Source organism: Candoia aspera, chromosome 12 (assembly GCF_035149785.1).
Source record: "Candoia aspera isolate rCanAsp1 chromosome 12, rCanAsp1.hap2, whole genome shotgun sequence".
In the NCBI taxonomy this organism is placed as follows: Eukaryota; Metazoa; Chordata; class Lepidosauria; order Squamata; family Boidae; genus Candoia; species Candoia aspera.
The window spans coordinates 16,415,892-16,431,865 of record NC_086164.1 but is presented as its reverse complement, the minus strand read 5'-3'; the positions used below and the strand labels follow the sequence as shown (position 1 = coordinate 16,431,865).

General features: G+C 44.4%; 1 protein-coding gene across 2 annotated transcripts in view; it reads left to right on the top strand.

Moving 5' to 3' along the window:
• Positions 1–347: 347 nt before the first annotated feature.
• COL4A6 (collagen type IV alpha 6 chain) overlaps positions 348–15,974 on the top strand; it is a 174,713-nt gene continuing 159,086 nt past the window's right edge. For both annotated transcript variants that reach the window (XM_063313371.1, XM_063313370.1), the window contains exons 1-2: positions 348–609; positions 734–785. In XM_063313371.1, coding sequence (XP_063169441.1) covers positions 599–609; positions 734–785 — 63 coding nt within the window. In that variant the 5' untranslated portion in view covers positions 348–598. The remainder of the gene's footprint in view (positions 610–733; positions 786–15,974) is intronic.

Here is a 15,974-nt window from a genome sequence, read left to right as displayed (position 1 = left end):
TAGGCAGCGGAGCCTCCCTCCCCGCCGCAGGCCTTTCCCCGTCTCTGAGATGGGGCAGGGATCCCCACGGTCGCGGGAACCTGCTAACCCCGCCTGGGAGGAGGCGGCAGAAAGACCTCGGTCCTAAAGGAAAGGGTCTAAACCCGACTAGCAAAGCGCGCCCCGCTCAGCCTGTTTCTCTTCCCACGGCTGCGGGCGAACGCACGTGTGGACGGACTAAGCCCGGAACTGGCGGGAGGGGAGAGGAGGGGAGGGGAGGGGAGGGGAGGGGGCGAGGCAGGAGGCCGAGGCGGCACTGCGGCTGCTTGAGGGCTGCGGCTCCGCCCTCGCCTGCCCGCCCTCGCCGAGTCTCGGCAGCGCGGCTTTGGCGCGCTGCGATCGCGGGGCTCCTCCGGGGCATTCTCCCCTGCCGCTTTGGGGCGGGGGGGCGGAGACCGCCCTTCACGTGTCCTTCCCGCGCGTCCACACGACCGGCCCTTCCCGCTGCCGCGCCCCCTCCCCTTCCCCCGGAACAGGGCGTGTGGTCCGGCGGCGGAAGGAGCTCCAGAGCCGCGTCCTCCCGCGGGGTCCAGCGCTGCCCCGCCGCCCGGGTGGCAGCATGTTCGCGGGGTGAGTGCCCAGGTGGGGAGAAAAAGGGGAGAGTGGGGTCGGGGGGCAGAGGCGGTGAGGGTCGCGTCTGCCGCGGAAGAACGTGACATTTTGTCCCCCCACCCCTTTATTTTATTTTTTGCAGCGGGTCTGTGTTCCTGCTTGCCCTGTGCCTGGCTGCGCATCCCGTCCACGGGGTAAGTCTTTGAAATCAGGACCGAGCGCTTGGAGAGCGCGGGAGGGAGCGGGCTGGCTCGCCCGGGAACTCGGGAGCCCCGTCGGGCCTGGGGAGCTGTTGGGCAGCTGGCGGCAGCCAAGCACCCCCACTCCCCGGCTTTGGCAGGGATCCCGCCAGGACGACTCGGCCCCTCGGCCGTTGGGGGCAGAAGGAATCCGTGGGGCGAAGTGGGTGGCAGGAAGCAAAGCGGGCAGCCTTGTTGCAGGGCTGGGAAGGTGCAACGTAGAAAAAGTGACTTGGGGGGAGGACCCCAGGGGGATATGTGGGACTCATCACTCATTCCCCGCAGCCTGGGGCTGGCCGGGGTGTCCCTGCACCCCTGCACGTCCTTGCTGGAAAGCCTAAAGCAACATCCTTGCCGATAATTAGGACTGGGGAGGGAATGGGAGAGAGAATATATGGTATTTTTCTGCCGGAGCACGTGGACTTGGCTTAGGTCCAAAATACCAGGCGGCCCCCCTCCTGTCAGTTGCTGCCTCTGCCTTTGAAGCCTCTACTCCAAAGTAGGTCGCAAACGGAGCAGAGGTTGGCTGCTGGTCATTTTGTGACCTGTTTTATCCTCCAGAGCAGTATTTCTCAACTGTGGCCACTTTAAGGTGTGCGGACTTCAACTCCCAGAATCCCCCAGCCAGCAAAGCTGGCTGGGGGATTCTGGGAGTTGAAGTCCGCACACCTTAAAGTGGCCACAGTTGAGAAACCACCTCCAGAGACTTCCATCCTTGCCTTTCTGGTCCTGTGTATCCGTGGTGGGATGTGTTTCCCCGACCCCTGCTTGTTCACACTTCACTCCATGGCCTAAGTTAGCACCTTGAGCGTAAATGACCCCTGGAACTGGGTTGGCCTGACAGCCTGGGCCAAAGTGAGGGTTATGATTCGGCCTGCGACACAACTGCACCTGCAAAGGTGTAAAAGGAGGAAAGCACTGGAGTGAGAACTTAAAGAGATTTCAAGATAGTTCTGCTCCATTCTTTTCATCCCCTGAGGCTTCCAAGCCCCATTGGTAGGAAAAGGACCCCAAACATTATTCTAGATTATAAAATACTATTTCCTGCCTATAAAAGGAAAAGAGGCTAATTGCTCCTGCCCCCTTATGCCAGGCTACGCTCTGCCATCTCAGGAATAAGCTTTCATTAGATTTGTGTCTGCTTACAAGTCTCTGGGTGAGTTTTCTGAAGGAAGTGGAGGTCCCAGTTTTTAAAATATCTACTCTCCCTTGAAGGACAGCCTTATGCCACTGAGCAGAGGAATGTGTGAAGTTGGCAAGCAGTTGCTGATTTTTGCACATCAACCTTACATTAAATGAGACGAGCAGGTCAAATCTTTTTTTTTTTTAATCGTCTTGTGACATGCAAGCTCTATTATGAACACATGTAACGGTAAGATTTTTTTGAAAAAAGATTCACAGATGCCTGAGACTAAGCATTCAGTTCAGCAATCGCTGGAAGCTGTTAATTTTACAGGGTTGTGAAAAAGGCCATAAATTGTAGTATAAGGCAGGATATTATAGCTTTTGTTCAGAAGGAACTTGGGACCCTTAAGGAGCATCACTGGCTATTCTGAACTCAGGTAGCAAAATGTATTGTGCCAACTTTGGCTGTGTTCACACAACCTGCTAGGGGCTAGTTTGTGGTTAGGCTGAACCCAGCTTTTCTAGTTAGCTTATGGTTGTGTATATTGTGTGAACCCAAGCAATTGGGTTAATTCAGTCAGCCACGATCTGTTTAACCCTGGCTTATTTGGGCAAATATAGTCTCTGTTAGAGATTTTTCTTCACACGTGGCCTCTCATTTTCCACAAAAAGGATCCACCGTCATGCTTTTTTAAATCAGGTGTATAAACACCCAAAATGTACAGTACTGAAATGCATGCAGGAAAAAGTTGGCTTCATAGCAAGTGGATTTTTTAAAAAAAAAATAATTTTGAAAAAGTGGATTTTTTTCCTGAAAATAATTTTCAATAACTGCTTTGTGTTTTTGTCTGTATTGTTACAATCTTCTCCAAAGCTATGGGCCAGAAAATGGAAGCTTGCGTGAAATTGCTAGATCTCACCTCCCTTCATTTCAGGTGTTCAGCCCTAAGTGGGCCTGTTGGAAGTTAGTTTATCAGCATCTGGAAGATGGCAGATGGCTTAGGCACCATGACGTCATCACACACGTGAAGTGATGTGTGCAGTGACGCGATGATGCATGAGATAGTGTTTTGATGCCCTCATGGCTTCTGTCACCTTCCCCTCTCGATAATGATCACATGATACTGGTAGAATTGCCCTTCTGCAAAAGTTACAGTAAATAGGAGGTTTCCTACACCGAACACCTTCATTTGGGCTGCAGTGTGTCACTAATTGATTGTGTTAGAGTCACCCATTCAGACAGTTGTGATCCACTGAAAATGGTTGCAATTTATTGGGCTGTGCGTGTGTGCATGAATGCAGGTGTGAATATATTATGAACAAGCTGCGTTGTTTTATTTCCTTTCTGCTGTAGAAGAAGGAATATCGCCTTTGATATGATAAGACCCTAAGTTTACTTTGGTGCACCTGAAGACGAAAACAAAGATGGCTTTTTGTGGGCGTGTGTCAAAACCTGTGCTTTTTAACTGCATACCCATTTGTACAAACTTAATAAAATCAGCCTAGTGGATGTAATAGTCTAGATTTAACATGTATCTGTGTCAGGCATGTAGGTGTTTTGCAGTTAGTTTCCAGACTGGATTTGCTTGCTTGTTACGCTCTGTGTATCCTGCAAGCCCAGCTACATGGTGAAATTATGGTTCAGGATGTTGTATGAACCCAGCCAATAGGATTAATCTTTCTTTCTTTTTAATCCATTCAATCATGTCCAATTCTCAGAGACTGCCTGGACAAGACCCTGCAGTTTTCTTGGCAAAGTTTTTCAGAAGTGGTTCGCTGTTGCTTCCTCCTAGGGCTGAGAGGGAGTGACTGGCCCAAGGTCACCCATTTGGCTTCATGTCTAAGGTGGGACTAGAACTCCCAGTCTCCCGGTTTCTAGCCTGGTGCCTTAAGCACTGCCCCAAACTGGCTCTCAAATAATAACCACAATTAAATAGCCATAGGTAAATAAGTTCTGGAAACAGAGGCACTCTGTTCAAGTGGGGGTATATAGCAAAGTTCAGGAGCATAAAATTGCAGATCTTTGCACAGACAAGAAGAGCAGCGTCTTCTCTTACATTTGGGGTTAGAGTGGTCCAAAGACAGTCTCGCCCTAGGAAAAGTGTTAACCTGCCAATCAAACTTCCATTCAAGGCACCAAAGAGCCAGAATGTTTTGGAAAAAAAGGGGCTGTAAAATTAGTTCTGATAGAGCCTGTTCAATGATACATAAATCTCTTGGCACTCGTTCTTGGGCAGCATCTTCATTATAAAGATGTAATGGGAAAGGCTACAGGCTGTTATAAATACTGTAAGTAAATAAATAAAGATGGGGAGGGAACTCTTCTTTGATGTCAACATACAAAATTGTATGCACACACCTGCTTTGGCAAAGGCTTTGTGGCAGGAAAAGCTGGCTTTCAAGCCTCATGGCCAGCCTATGGGTAACACAGCCACTGGAACTGCATTGCTGAAATTTGATGGTGTGATTTTTTAAAAAAAATATCTTCCCCAATTAAGGCTGAGAGGACCCCTACTCCAAAATATACCCTTCACCTCTCAAGATTTAGCCCTGTTCCTGCAGACCTGCAGAAGACTGGGAAACTGAGCTATAAACCTGACTTCTCAAGTATTGTGCAACCCCAGTTTATGGTTAAACATACAGCATGCTCCCCATTAATCATGGGTTATTCATTTAGCTTAATGTTTCTCTGTAGACTAGTTGTCAGATTCCAGAACCTCTACTGGGGTAGTCATTTTAATTTGCAATGCTGATAATTAATGATTGGATTAATTATATATGGATGGTCTCTGAGCTCAGCTCCTACTCTTTTTAATTTCTTTCTTGGCCAGCTGGATCCTGGGGCTTCTGTGCATCTCAGAGGAGTATAGAAATTGACTAGACAGCATTAGGCAGCTGTTGGTTTAGTCAATTTCATCCCTAAAGGAATCTTTTCTTTTTAAAATGTGATCTTCATGATTACTATTCCATATATAGGGTGTCCCAGAAGTAATAGGGCAATCAAAGCAGGAAATCTGATATTTTAAAAAGTTTTATTGGAAAAGTGTTATAACCATGTATGTTTGTATGTGCAGGAGATAATAATAGTAAATGATAATATTGCAACGACTGATTTATTTTGGTAACTGCCCTGTTATTTCTGGGACACCCTGCATATGCACATTCATCAACGTAATTTTACATTTTTAGTAAACGTAGTTTTAATAGTTATGGGGGGACTTCTTCCTTACTTTTGTGGGAGAAAGTATGAATGTAACCTGGTGGGTCAGTAGCTGTCCCTATGAATTGTACATGTGACTTGTTTGCGTCAGTGGTAACATAGCCTAGTCTTCAATGTTACTTTTTCAGGTGTCTACAAGGGGGAAATGACAAGATGTGTCATAAAGGAGATGATGTGACTTATGAACTTGCATTAAATGTCACGATGCAAGTACTAAGTTGCATCCTTTATGTGATGGCATCATGCCTCATGTCTCATCATTTTGACCTCACTGCAGCTTGTGAAAGATTAGCCTACTAACCTTGGTTCTGCTGCACAAATCCCTTTGAACTTAATTAGTTTTCAGTTGGTATCCATGTGACATTAGAGACATTTTCATGTCTTTTTTTTAAAAAAAAAACCTTTATTGATTTTCAAAGTAGAAGTAAAATACAAAATGTAGATTACAGAGAAGATAGAATAAAGAACTAAAGAAAAAAGAAAAACTGTAAAAGTGCAGAAATAGATAGAAAATAGTGAAAGTGACTTCCGACCTTCTCCAATACAGATATAAATGCATATTATACAAATGTAATCTCTGACCATTAGTTAAACTTTTAGTAACATTATTTCTATAAAATCAAACCATTCAATCATCAAAACCCCAAATCAAAACTTCATTTTTTTCAGATACAAGCAAATAATCCAAAAGTGGTTTCCAAATAGACATTTTCATATCTTGTATAGTTGAAGACATTTGCATTCGAGAGGATTGTGGTGGGTACACAGAAAAAAGTGAGTTGTGGGTCAGGTTAGATTCATAATACTGAATCTAATTCTCAAAGACATCTAGTTTGCACTCTATTAAATCATATTTTTTGGCCTGTTTTCATATATTGAACCAAGACATAAACTCTGATTTGCATGCTACACTAAACAAGTTGACTGGATTCATGTGACAACCAGAGTTTACCTAATCATAGTTTATCAAATTAACCACCATTGGCTGGATTCCCTCATTACACTGAACCATAATGAGGTTTGGTTATAGCATGTGTGAACTCAGCTACTACACTTTTGCATAACGCATCCTTCTATGCCGCAACCGGTGCGGTGTACAAGCCATTCACAGTGCATAATGATCCTAGTTCTCATTCCCCCCGCTTTCTCTTCATCATTTCCACATTTCAGGAGTTTGCTGCCCTCAGGCAAAGTCAGCTGGATGGTAGGAAGTGGGCAAGAAGTTTGCACTAATGGAGAAAAGAAGGACCAGAGAAACATGGGGGCCCTCAGTCTTAACCCATTGAGGCAGAAGAAGCAGGAAAAAAACTGGAGCTGGACTGCAATCAGTGGCCTCTTAGATTGCAGAAGTTGAGTCTTTTCAGCCTGGCTAGAACCCATTCTGTGAATTTAGTGTAAGCCAGGGTTCTGTGGCACCCTTGGGTTCCACGAGAGGTCACTAGGGATTCCTGGGGAGAACATGATTTATTTAAAAAAATATTTCAAATCCAGGCAACTTCACATTAAAGGGGTAAGTTTCATTCTTTAGTTTAAGAACACTGTGAATGCATATAGATAGCCTACCCATGAAACTAATATAATTGTTTTGTAACTTCTGGTGTCTCTGTATTTGAGCCTGAATGTGCAGGGGTTCCCTGAGGCCGAAAAAATATTTCAAGGGCTCCTCCAGGGTCAAAAGGTTGAGGACGGCTGGCATAAACCATATAGTGCTTCAGAGTGGACCCTTCTAATACATATGAGAAGCTGCCACACAAGTCTCAACGTTTTGCTGCCCTTGACTTCACCTCCCACGCTTGGTCGGCTTCTCCACATTTCTTGCTTTGCAGGCCTCTTTCCCTCCCTGTCATCTTCCTCTGGTCCTGTTCCAGATGAAAAGAGAGAACCCTTGTTCCAGCCCCATTATTTAAATCATCCTTTTCTTGTGTTATGAATAAGTTCCACTGATTGCTAGCACTAAGCAGCTTTTCTTTGGACAGAAGGCCAGTTCAGGCCCTCTGCTTGGCGAAATTGGAAAATGTGATCTTGGGCCTTGGATCCCACTGTTCTGAAGTTGGCAGTTACTGCGTCATGGTTGGTTTGCATGTGTGTATGGGCGTGTTCTGCTTTTATTCTTATACAGTGGCTTCAGTGGACAGCCACATGGTGGCCAGAGATGCCAGGACTATTAGAGTACCCTTGGATAGTATCTGTGCAATTTAAACCCATGTCTAAAAAGTTGTGAGATGGTGAAGGTGAGACCAACACATTTGAAAGTGTTTTTTAGAAAAGGAGAAATGGTTGCTCCTTGCTCCTTGCTCCTTGCTCCTTGCTCCTTGCTCCTTGCTCCTTGCTCCTTGAAAAGGTTGCTGATGACTTCTGTACTTTTATTGTATAGCTCCGTCTGCTGGGCTCTTTTAATGTGTATCTTGCAACACTGGAGATGAACTGGAGCCATATGGACACACTGACCCACCAATTATTATTTTATTTATGATTTAAGTTTATATCACCGCCCATCTCCCCCAACGGGGGACTCAATTAGCTCAACACATTTTAGCCTAGTGGGTTGTTTGAAACCAACCTCATGGGTTGGTGTATTCCGCATAGCTAGAAAGCTTAGATTGCTAATCAGGATTTACATGGATCAGCAAGTTGTACCAACACAGCCCTAGAATGGAGGGGCAGCGGGGTGTGATTTACAATGGCTCTGTTCTATGTTACACAGGACATTCTTTGTTAGATTGAACAAGCCCTGTTGACATCACTCTCCATAGGGGATCACAACTGGACAACTAGCCTAAATAGGAGGCAATCAGGTTGAAACCCCATAACCTTATGGGGATCTGTATTTTTGTTTAAATTGTAGTCCTTATTCATAAAATGTCATATGTGCACTCAAATCAATAGCATTCTGCAGAAATCTGTATCTTCTTTTGTCCTCCTGGAGCGTTGATGCACTTCTGCTTTGATGTGGTCAATAATCATCCCCATTTCCTCTGGCAGTCTGAATCATGAGAATATACCCTCAGATACGAGCTAGTAACAAAGGCTTTGTGTGTAGGTGTGTGCCTTCCAGCCAGTGTTGGCTCCTGGTGAGTTCCTAGAAAAGTCCCTGCAGTTTTCCTGGCAAGGTTTTGGAAGTGGTTTCCCTTGCCGCCTCCTTCCTAGGGTTGAGAGAGAGGGAGTGGTCTAAGGTCACCCAGCTGGCTTTGCGCCCAAAGCAGGACTAGAACTCAGTCCCCTGGTTTCTAGTCTGATGCCATAACCCAGTGTTTTTCAACCTTGGCCACTTTAAGCTGTGTGGACTTCAACTCCCAGAATTCCCCAGCCAGCCATGCTGGCTGGGGAATTCTGGGAGTTGAAGTCCACACTGCTTAAAGTGGCCAAGGTTGAGAAACACTGCCTTAACCACTGCACCAATAACACAATTTAGATACTTTTAAAACCATCAAGTGTTTGCCGCTCTGCTTTGCTTCCTCTGTGTCAGGAGTCTGGGACTGTAAGCTTCCAATGGCAGAGACCCGCCTTTGGTTCTTGCAAAGCTTCCCCAAACAGATGAGGCCGTGTAAATAACAATTTAAATTCTGTTGATGAGGAAGGGGAAGATTAGCAACACGGTTTTATTCAGGCTTACTCAGACGAAGGGCCCCTGAGCTGAGGAATGTTGTGTGTGTTTCACTTAAATACAAGAGGAACTCTAGATGCCCCTGATTTTGAATGAAAATCAGGGGGAATCTGATAGCGCCTTTCCTGACTAACACATTTTATGATGAGGCATTAGCTTTCGTCAGCTGCAGTTCATGAACAATTTTTAATAAAATGAAAACGTGTAATACATTTTACAGGTAGTCCTTGCTTAATAACCGTTCGTTTAACGATGGTCCGAAGTTATGACAGGCTTGGAAAAAGTGCTTTATCACCTATACTCACACTTACAACCATTGCAAAACATTGCACCACGCCCGCAGTTACGTGATTGCAATTTGGGCATTTGGCGGCTGGCTTGCATTTATGACCAATTGCAGTGTCCTGCGGTCACGTGATAGCGATTTGCAACCTTTTGGGGCAGTTCCCGGCAAAAAAGTCTATTGGGGAAGCTGGATTTGCTTAATGACCACAGTGATTTGCTTAACAGCCATTGTATAAATGGTTGTAAAATTGGGTCTGGTCACATGATGACTTGCTTAATGACTGCACCATTTAACAGCCATGTTTCCAGTCCCTATTGTGGTCGTTAAGTGAGGACTACCTGTATTTTAAAAAGTTTTGAATGTATTACATTAACAAATTCCAATATATTAATTTTATTAAATAAATAAATACAAATTGTTATTTGGTACAGGAGCTACTGGTCTCCTGATTTTTTGCTACTACGAACTACAGATGTCATGAGTAAGGATGGCGAGCAGGGGGCTCTCACCCAGACTGTCAAGCGCATGCGTAGCACTGAGGAACTGTTCAGCCATTCAAAGAGACACAGATCGGGACCGCCTTAACCTTTGGGGTTTATATGGCTGGGTTTTCCCACGCTTTCTCAGTTTGTTAGGATTCTTGTTAAGTACTACTAATAAATATTAGAGACCAAGTCCTCGCCTCAGTGTGTTTCCTGGTAATCAGGACAACAGGTAGTCCTCACTTAACAACCATTTAGTGACTGTTCAGACTTACAACGGTGCTGGAAAAAACAATTTATGACTGGTCCTCACACTTATGACCATTGCAACATCCCCACAGTCACATGATCATAATTTGGGCACTTGGTAACCAGTTCGCATTTATGACCATCACGGGGTCCCATGGTCAAGCGATTGCCATTTTCTACCTTCCCGGCCAGCTTCCAGCAAGCAAAATCAATGGGGAAAAGCATGATTCGTTTAATGACCACACGGTTCACTCAACACTCATGAAGATTCACTTAATGTGATTCACTTAACAACGGTCACAGAAAGGTCGTAAAATTGGGTCAGATTTGCTTAATGACTGCTTTGCTTAGCAACTGAAATTCTGGGCTCAATTGTGGTTGCTAAGGGAGGACTATTTATTTATTATTCCAGCTTCTATCACCTCCCATCTCCCCCTGAAAGGGCGGTATTTATTTATTATTCCAATTTCCACCTGTAATACAGCTCTCCTCTTGCAATGATTTTGATGAGGCAACTAAACAGTGCTTAATGATGTCTGAATTAGACCCAGTATCTTAGAAATCCTACTAGTATTCCTATATTCTGCACTGGTGTCAACTGCTGAGCTTCAATAGCAATAATTTGAGTGAGCAGAATCAGTTTCCAGAAAAACATGGATGAAGTAGTGAATACAAGTGAATATAAGCAGAATTTAACATCTCTTTGGGGGCTGTTTGTAAAATCAGTCGCTTAATAAGGATGAGGAGACATTCCACTTTCAATTTGTGTGAATATGACGGGCAGGTTCTTGTTCATTTTGCTCTCTTACAAAACCAGCGGCTTTTTCTAAAAATCACAGTTGTTGTCTTTCAGCAAGCAATACATCAGCATTAGCAAGCTCACCAAGATATCTACGTCACACAGTTCTGGTCTCTAATAATGATAGCTTCTGCTAATTGATGTTTTTATTTTACTATAAATAATATAACAAGTGAGTACAATATATGCAGAGTAATAGAAAATCATCCTGCAAGACTACATTCTACACCAGATGATCTTATCGATTTATTGATCTCTCAGGTGGCATTTATTTGTTGCATTTACAGCAACAAACACTTTTTTCCCCTCTGGGAGTTCAAAGCAACACAGAGTAAAATCCTCCCCCAATTTCACCTGCACGGCAACCACCTGGAGTAAGTTGAGCCAAGGGAAAGGGAGTCATCCAAGGTTGCCTGGTGAACTGTGGACAGCCAATCTCATCTTGCCCAGGCTGAGTTTCTTAGCGCATTACCGCACTGCCTGTTCAGTTCAATATGGACCAACATTGTCATTCAGTTCAGAATAAAATCCACAAGGCCCCGTTCATTCTACAAAACATCCCTAAGGTCAAACCGGATGGCAAGAGTTTAGCACTGAATTAAGCTATTTATTGTGGCAATAAAGAGGCATCCTTTGTCTTCCAACCATCTTAGACTCTGGACGGTTCCTGAGCCTCAGACATTGACGGTGGGGTGGAATTAGTGGGAGTATCTGTCCAAATATATCTTGACCTCATCTTCTTGAGGAGTCAGCTCACCCTCTTTGTTCTGTATTTTATTGCTCTGGACAAACAGATGGACGGAAATCCAGGTTCTGCTGAAAGAGACTTCAAACAAGCGGGCACTTGGCAGCTTTGAAACTCAAACCAAGAAGGTTGTTTCTGAATGTTTGTGCTCTGTTGCCAGTTTCAGCCTGTTGCTCAGAGGCTACACATAAGCATGGATGAGCAGGCAGTCTGTTGTGGGGATAACGGCATGAGGTCTGTCCACAAGCAGCGGTTCAAAAAAGTCAAGATGGTGTCCATAGCTGTGTGGTGTTTATGGGCATCATGAAGAGGCGAGGTTTTGATCATGTGGTGGCAGACACAGTCTTGACTTCTTGGACACACACACAGGGATGCCCCTGCTTGCTTGTGATTTTTGAAAAAAAAATCACACAAATGCACAACGGTCTACGTGGGGTTTGGCTTGGAGACAGCTGCCTGTTTGTGTGGAATTGGGATGGGAGAAACTTTGTTTTCCAGAAAGATAGAAGAGCGTGGCTTAGCCAAGATGCTGAGGTGATACTTTGGGGGTGAGCCTCAGACTGGATCAATCCAATATGCTAAGCTAAAACATGGCGGTCTAGTTTATGGTTTGGATCCCTTTGTGACCCCAGCCAGCAGCAGGTTAAGGAATTCAGGGGCTGTGCAAATCTAGGAAATTGGGTTGATTCAGTAAACATGGTTGAGTAAACCATGGGTTAACATTGTGCAAACACAGCCACATTGGACACAAGTGAAGCTCAGAGTGGCGTATTGTAGTGTATGCATGTTTTCAATCCCAGGTGTGGTTGGAGCAGAACAAGCATGTATGTAGAAGAGACCGTGTCTGGTGTAGGAAATAAACAAAGGCTGGGTTTTGGGTTGCTCCAAACTACATCATTCTGCCTAATGCATAAAAATTGGCCTGAACAGTGCAGAGCTTGTCCTCATCCATAAAGTCTGGATGGATCCATGTCAAATGTGGGCACTCCACGCAGGTGCTTTGCACTCATCTGGGATTGGCACTACACCCTCGGTTTCACATTCCGCCATCTTTCTTTGGCAGCAGAGCCAATTAATTTCTGGTTTTGCTATGACATGGGAGGAGTCTCTATGAAGGTGGAATTGTGGCAATAATGCTGGGACTTGGCACATGGGGACCATGGATTCTTCTAGCCCCCTGAATATCTCACCTTCCTTCTGAATTAAGATGTCATGGCCCATCTTCTTCATTCCACCAAGTGGAAAAGGCCAGTTTGTTTGTCTTTAAATCCTGTGAAAACAAGCATGCATCTAGGAAAAGATACATCAGTGTGATGCTGTGACATCTCAAGAGTTCTAGGTTGTGTTTCCATTCTGAAATCTTGGGAGGAAATGCCCGGGAGGGAAAAAAGAAGCCACTTGTGATGTTCAGAAAACCCATTTGTGGTCCCAGTCAAATCCTTGCTGAAGCAAACTCAGAAAACTTTGAAGGAAGGTGAAGAATTCAGCCACCAAAGTGGATTTTGCTTTCCTTGGGTGTCCTGAAGTGGCTTTGGTAGGGAGAAAAACACCCAGCTGAGTGACGCTAGCTGATGGCAAATTTCCTCCCACAATGACTAAGTTCACACCTCATGCTGGGTTCAGTCCAGTAAGTAGGTTACACAATATGCTAAGTCAAACCCAGACAAATGGCCTGATGGCTCCAGATGATACGTGAACCCAGTGCAAATCTTTGGCTTTGGAGCAGCTTCCCAAAATAATTTAGGCCAAGGCTGAATTCGCCCATTGGGCTAAGCTGTGGTTTGTTTAGCTCCACAATTTGTTGGGTTTGTAGAATGTGCTAATCCATAAGCCAAGCAAATCTATGGCTTTATGGCATTTTCTGTGTACTCAGCCCAAAGTGTCTTCTGAAAGGACGGGCCCCGTCATTAACTGCAACTCCATTGTTCTTGTCCTCAGCTTTAGATTTTGCCTGGAGCTCACTCTTGTTTTTGGCTCTTTTCCCTCCCTTCTGGCCCGACGAATCAGAGTAAGCGAGTTTGTCCCACAGAGCAGATGGGGAGTGAGCAACGCGAGTGCAAATTCACTGGAATCATCAGAAAAGAGACTTACTGAAACAATTGCCTGGGCTAAAACTTAGGCATTGAGTGTCGCCTTTGATGTTTTCATCCAGTCCAGACTTCTGGAGATCAGTATCTGCCTGGAGAACACTGGACTGCCAGCGGTGCAGTTCCTTTGGTCACATCTTGGGATCTTGGGGAACATCTGTAGCTTAGGTTAGCAAGGTTGCACATGTGGCATCCATGGCGGGGGGGGGGGGTCAAAAAAGGCAAGATTGCTGCAGAAGCAGCATTGCAACATTGATGCACATACAAAAGGGACGGACTTGCATCATGGCACCACATCTGCCATTCTGCCTTTTTTTAACCCCCCACCTAATGATGCCGCCTGCAGTGCCCCCAGAGACCTGTTGAACTCTGAAAGTATACATTTTTTTCAACTGTGTAAAAATGGCTGAAATCCAGCAGTGTCAAATCTCATAAAATTCCTACGTTTCTGAAATCTCATGAAGTTTTGGGGCAGATCATGCCAAATCTTGCATGAGTTTTAGCACTGAGCTTGCTGAGTCCTTGTGAAAGTTAGGGCATTTGTTTTATTCATTTATTGCATGCCCACAATCTCTGATTTACTGTTCGGTCTACCTAGTTAATAGTTTTTTTTGAGTGGGTTATTTACAAAACCAACCAACCAACCAAACCACCTTATGGCTTAGCTCACCATGAAAACCAACCTGGGACGTTGAATTCAAATACCCTGCATGAGCTTTGAAGCGATGTGTGAATTTGCACCTGGCCTGCCTATGTCAAAACTCAATTGGGAGTAAGATCTGTGGGATTTTGACAGCTGCTCCTTCTGCATGAGGAAAAGACAGAGAGCTTACACTGCTGGGCTGTAAAGCATTTGATAAAACAATAAGTGGGTGAGTCATTATGCTATAAAATTATCTGACAATCAGGGTGGAGTTTTATTGAAAGAACATAGCCTCAAGAGATAGAAAAAAAAGAAAAACAGCTAGCAAATCTGGCATCTGTCCTAGTTTTACAAGTTTGCAGGACTCTATCTTAAACTAGCCTGTGAGTCTTGTCTTATACCTGGAATCTTTCTTTTTACTCTGCCCTGGCAGTCCTCTGACACAAAGCAAGCTCAGATACAGTTTGCCCAGCGAATGCTCTAGTGATTCTTAAGGGAAGGGCTGAGATCCAGATCCAGCTGGAAGGTCTGTGGCCCAAGAATGGTGCTCCATAACCCTGGAGCATGAGGTTCCTACTGCTGTAAGCTAGAGTCATAATCTTGTATCCATATATCTGGTTTTCATGTGGAAGAAATGCAGTAGAAAGGTTACTGCAGAAATCTGGCATCCAGCCCCTGGCCCTTTTTTTATCCTACTCCCAGGGCCCAAATTTCTATTGCCCCCAATTTGCTTTTTTTTTTTTTATTAAATGAGCCTATTTGTGTTAAGTCTCAGATTCAACGACCCATTTTTGAGGAAAGAATGCTATCCAGATTTTTCTGCCCCAATGTACAAACATTTCAATACCTAACAGGGGCATCATTTCATCCTTCTGATGTTCTCTGAGGCTGAAGGGGAAAAAGGTGTTCTGGCTGCAGAAATTTTATTTATTTTACAGTTTTTATAACCTTCCCCTTAATTTTGTGACTCTGGGTGGCATGCAGCAGATTAAAAAGTGAAGCAAGTCAAAGAAGAGGACAATTTAAAATAATCTGCCACACACAACCCCCCTTGATTGCACCACAAATCAATCATCTCAGGTTGAAAGCTTGGTGGGGCATTCTCCTGGGCCGGAGGTCATCTCCTAAGGACTGTAAGGCTGCTGCTTATCAAAAAATAAATAAATAAATCCAAAGGAATGTGTGTGTAGGCAGTTAATGGGCAACTGGCTTCCACTTGTATGTGATATAAAATCCAGTAGCCCTGAAGCCAAAATAAAAAGAACGTTCTTGAAGTTCATGCAACATGTCTTGGAAGGAAGTACCTTTGAATATATTTATTTTACTACTGAATTATATTTACTAGCCACCCCATCATTCTATCAGTTTTGACCAAATAACTGCCATGAGTGTTTGTGAGATGTGAAGTTTGGTTCTGGCAGAAGATCCGCAAATGATAATGACAATCTTGGTGTAGACTCATCTTCTCCAACCTGGTGTCCTCCTGATGGAGAGTGGTCTACTCCTTCCATCACTGGGGAAACTATAGGTGCTGAGTTGCGTAAAGCTGGTCTACATCGCATGATTGCTGTCACTGTTTCTTCTTATGGTTCACCTATAGAACACCCCCATCTCAGCTAGCTTAGGCCAGCCGCCTTCAACCTTCAAATCTCTTCCAACAAATATTTCTTCTAGGTGTGCTGGACTCAAGTTCCTAGAATTCTCAGACCCTTTATCCATGTTTGGCAAATCTGTGAAAATTGTTCTGTTTAAATAAATGTATTTTTCTGTTGCTTTCATTTGCTTTACTCCTCCTTGTGGTTCCTTATGGTTTTATTTTCAGTTTGTAAATACGTTTTAATGATCATTCCTTTTTAAAAAAAGAATGATGCATGTTGCTGGGAAACCTTCGTGGTGGTGGTGGT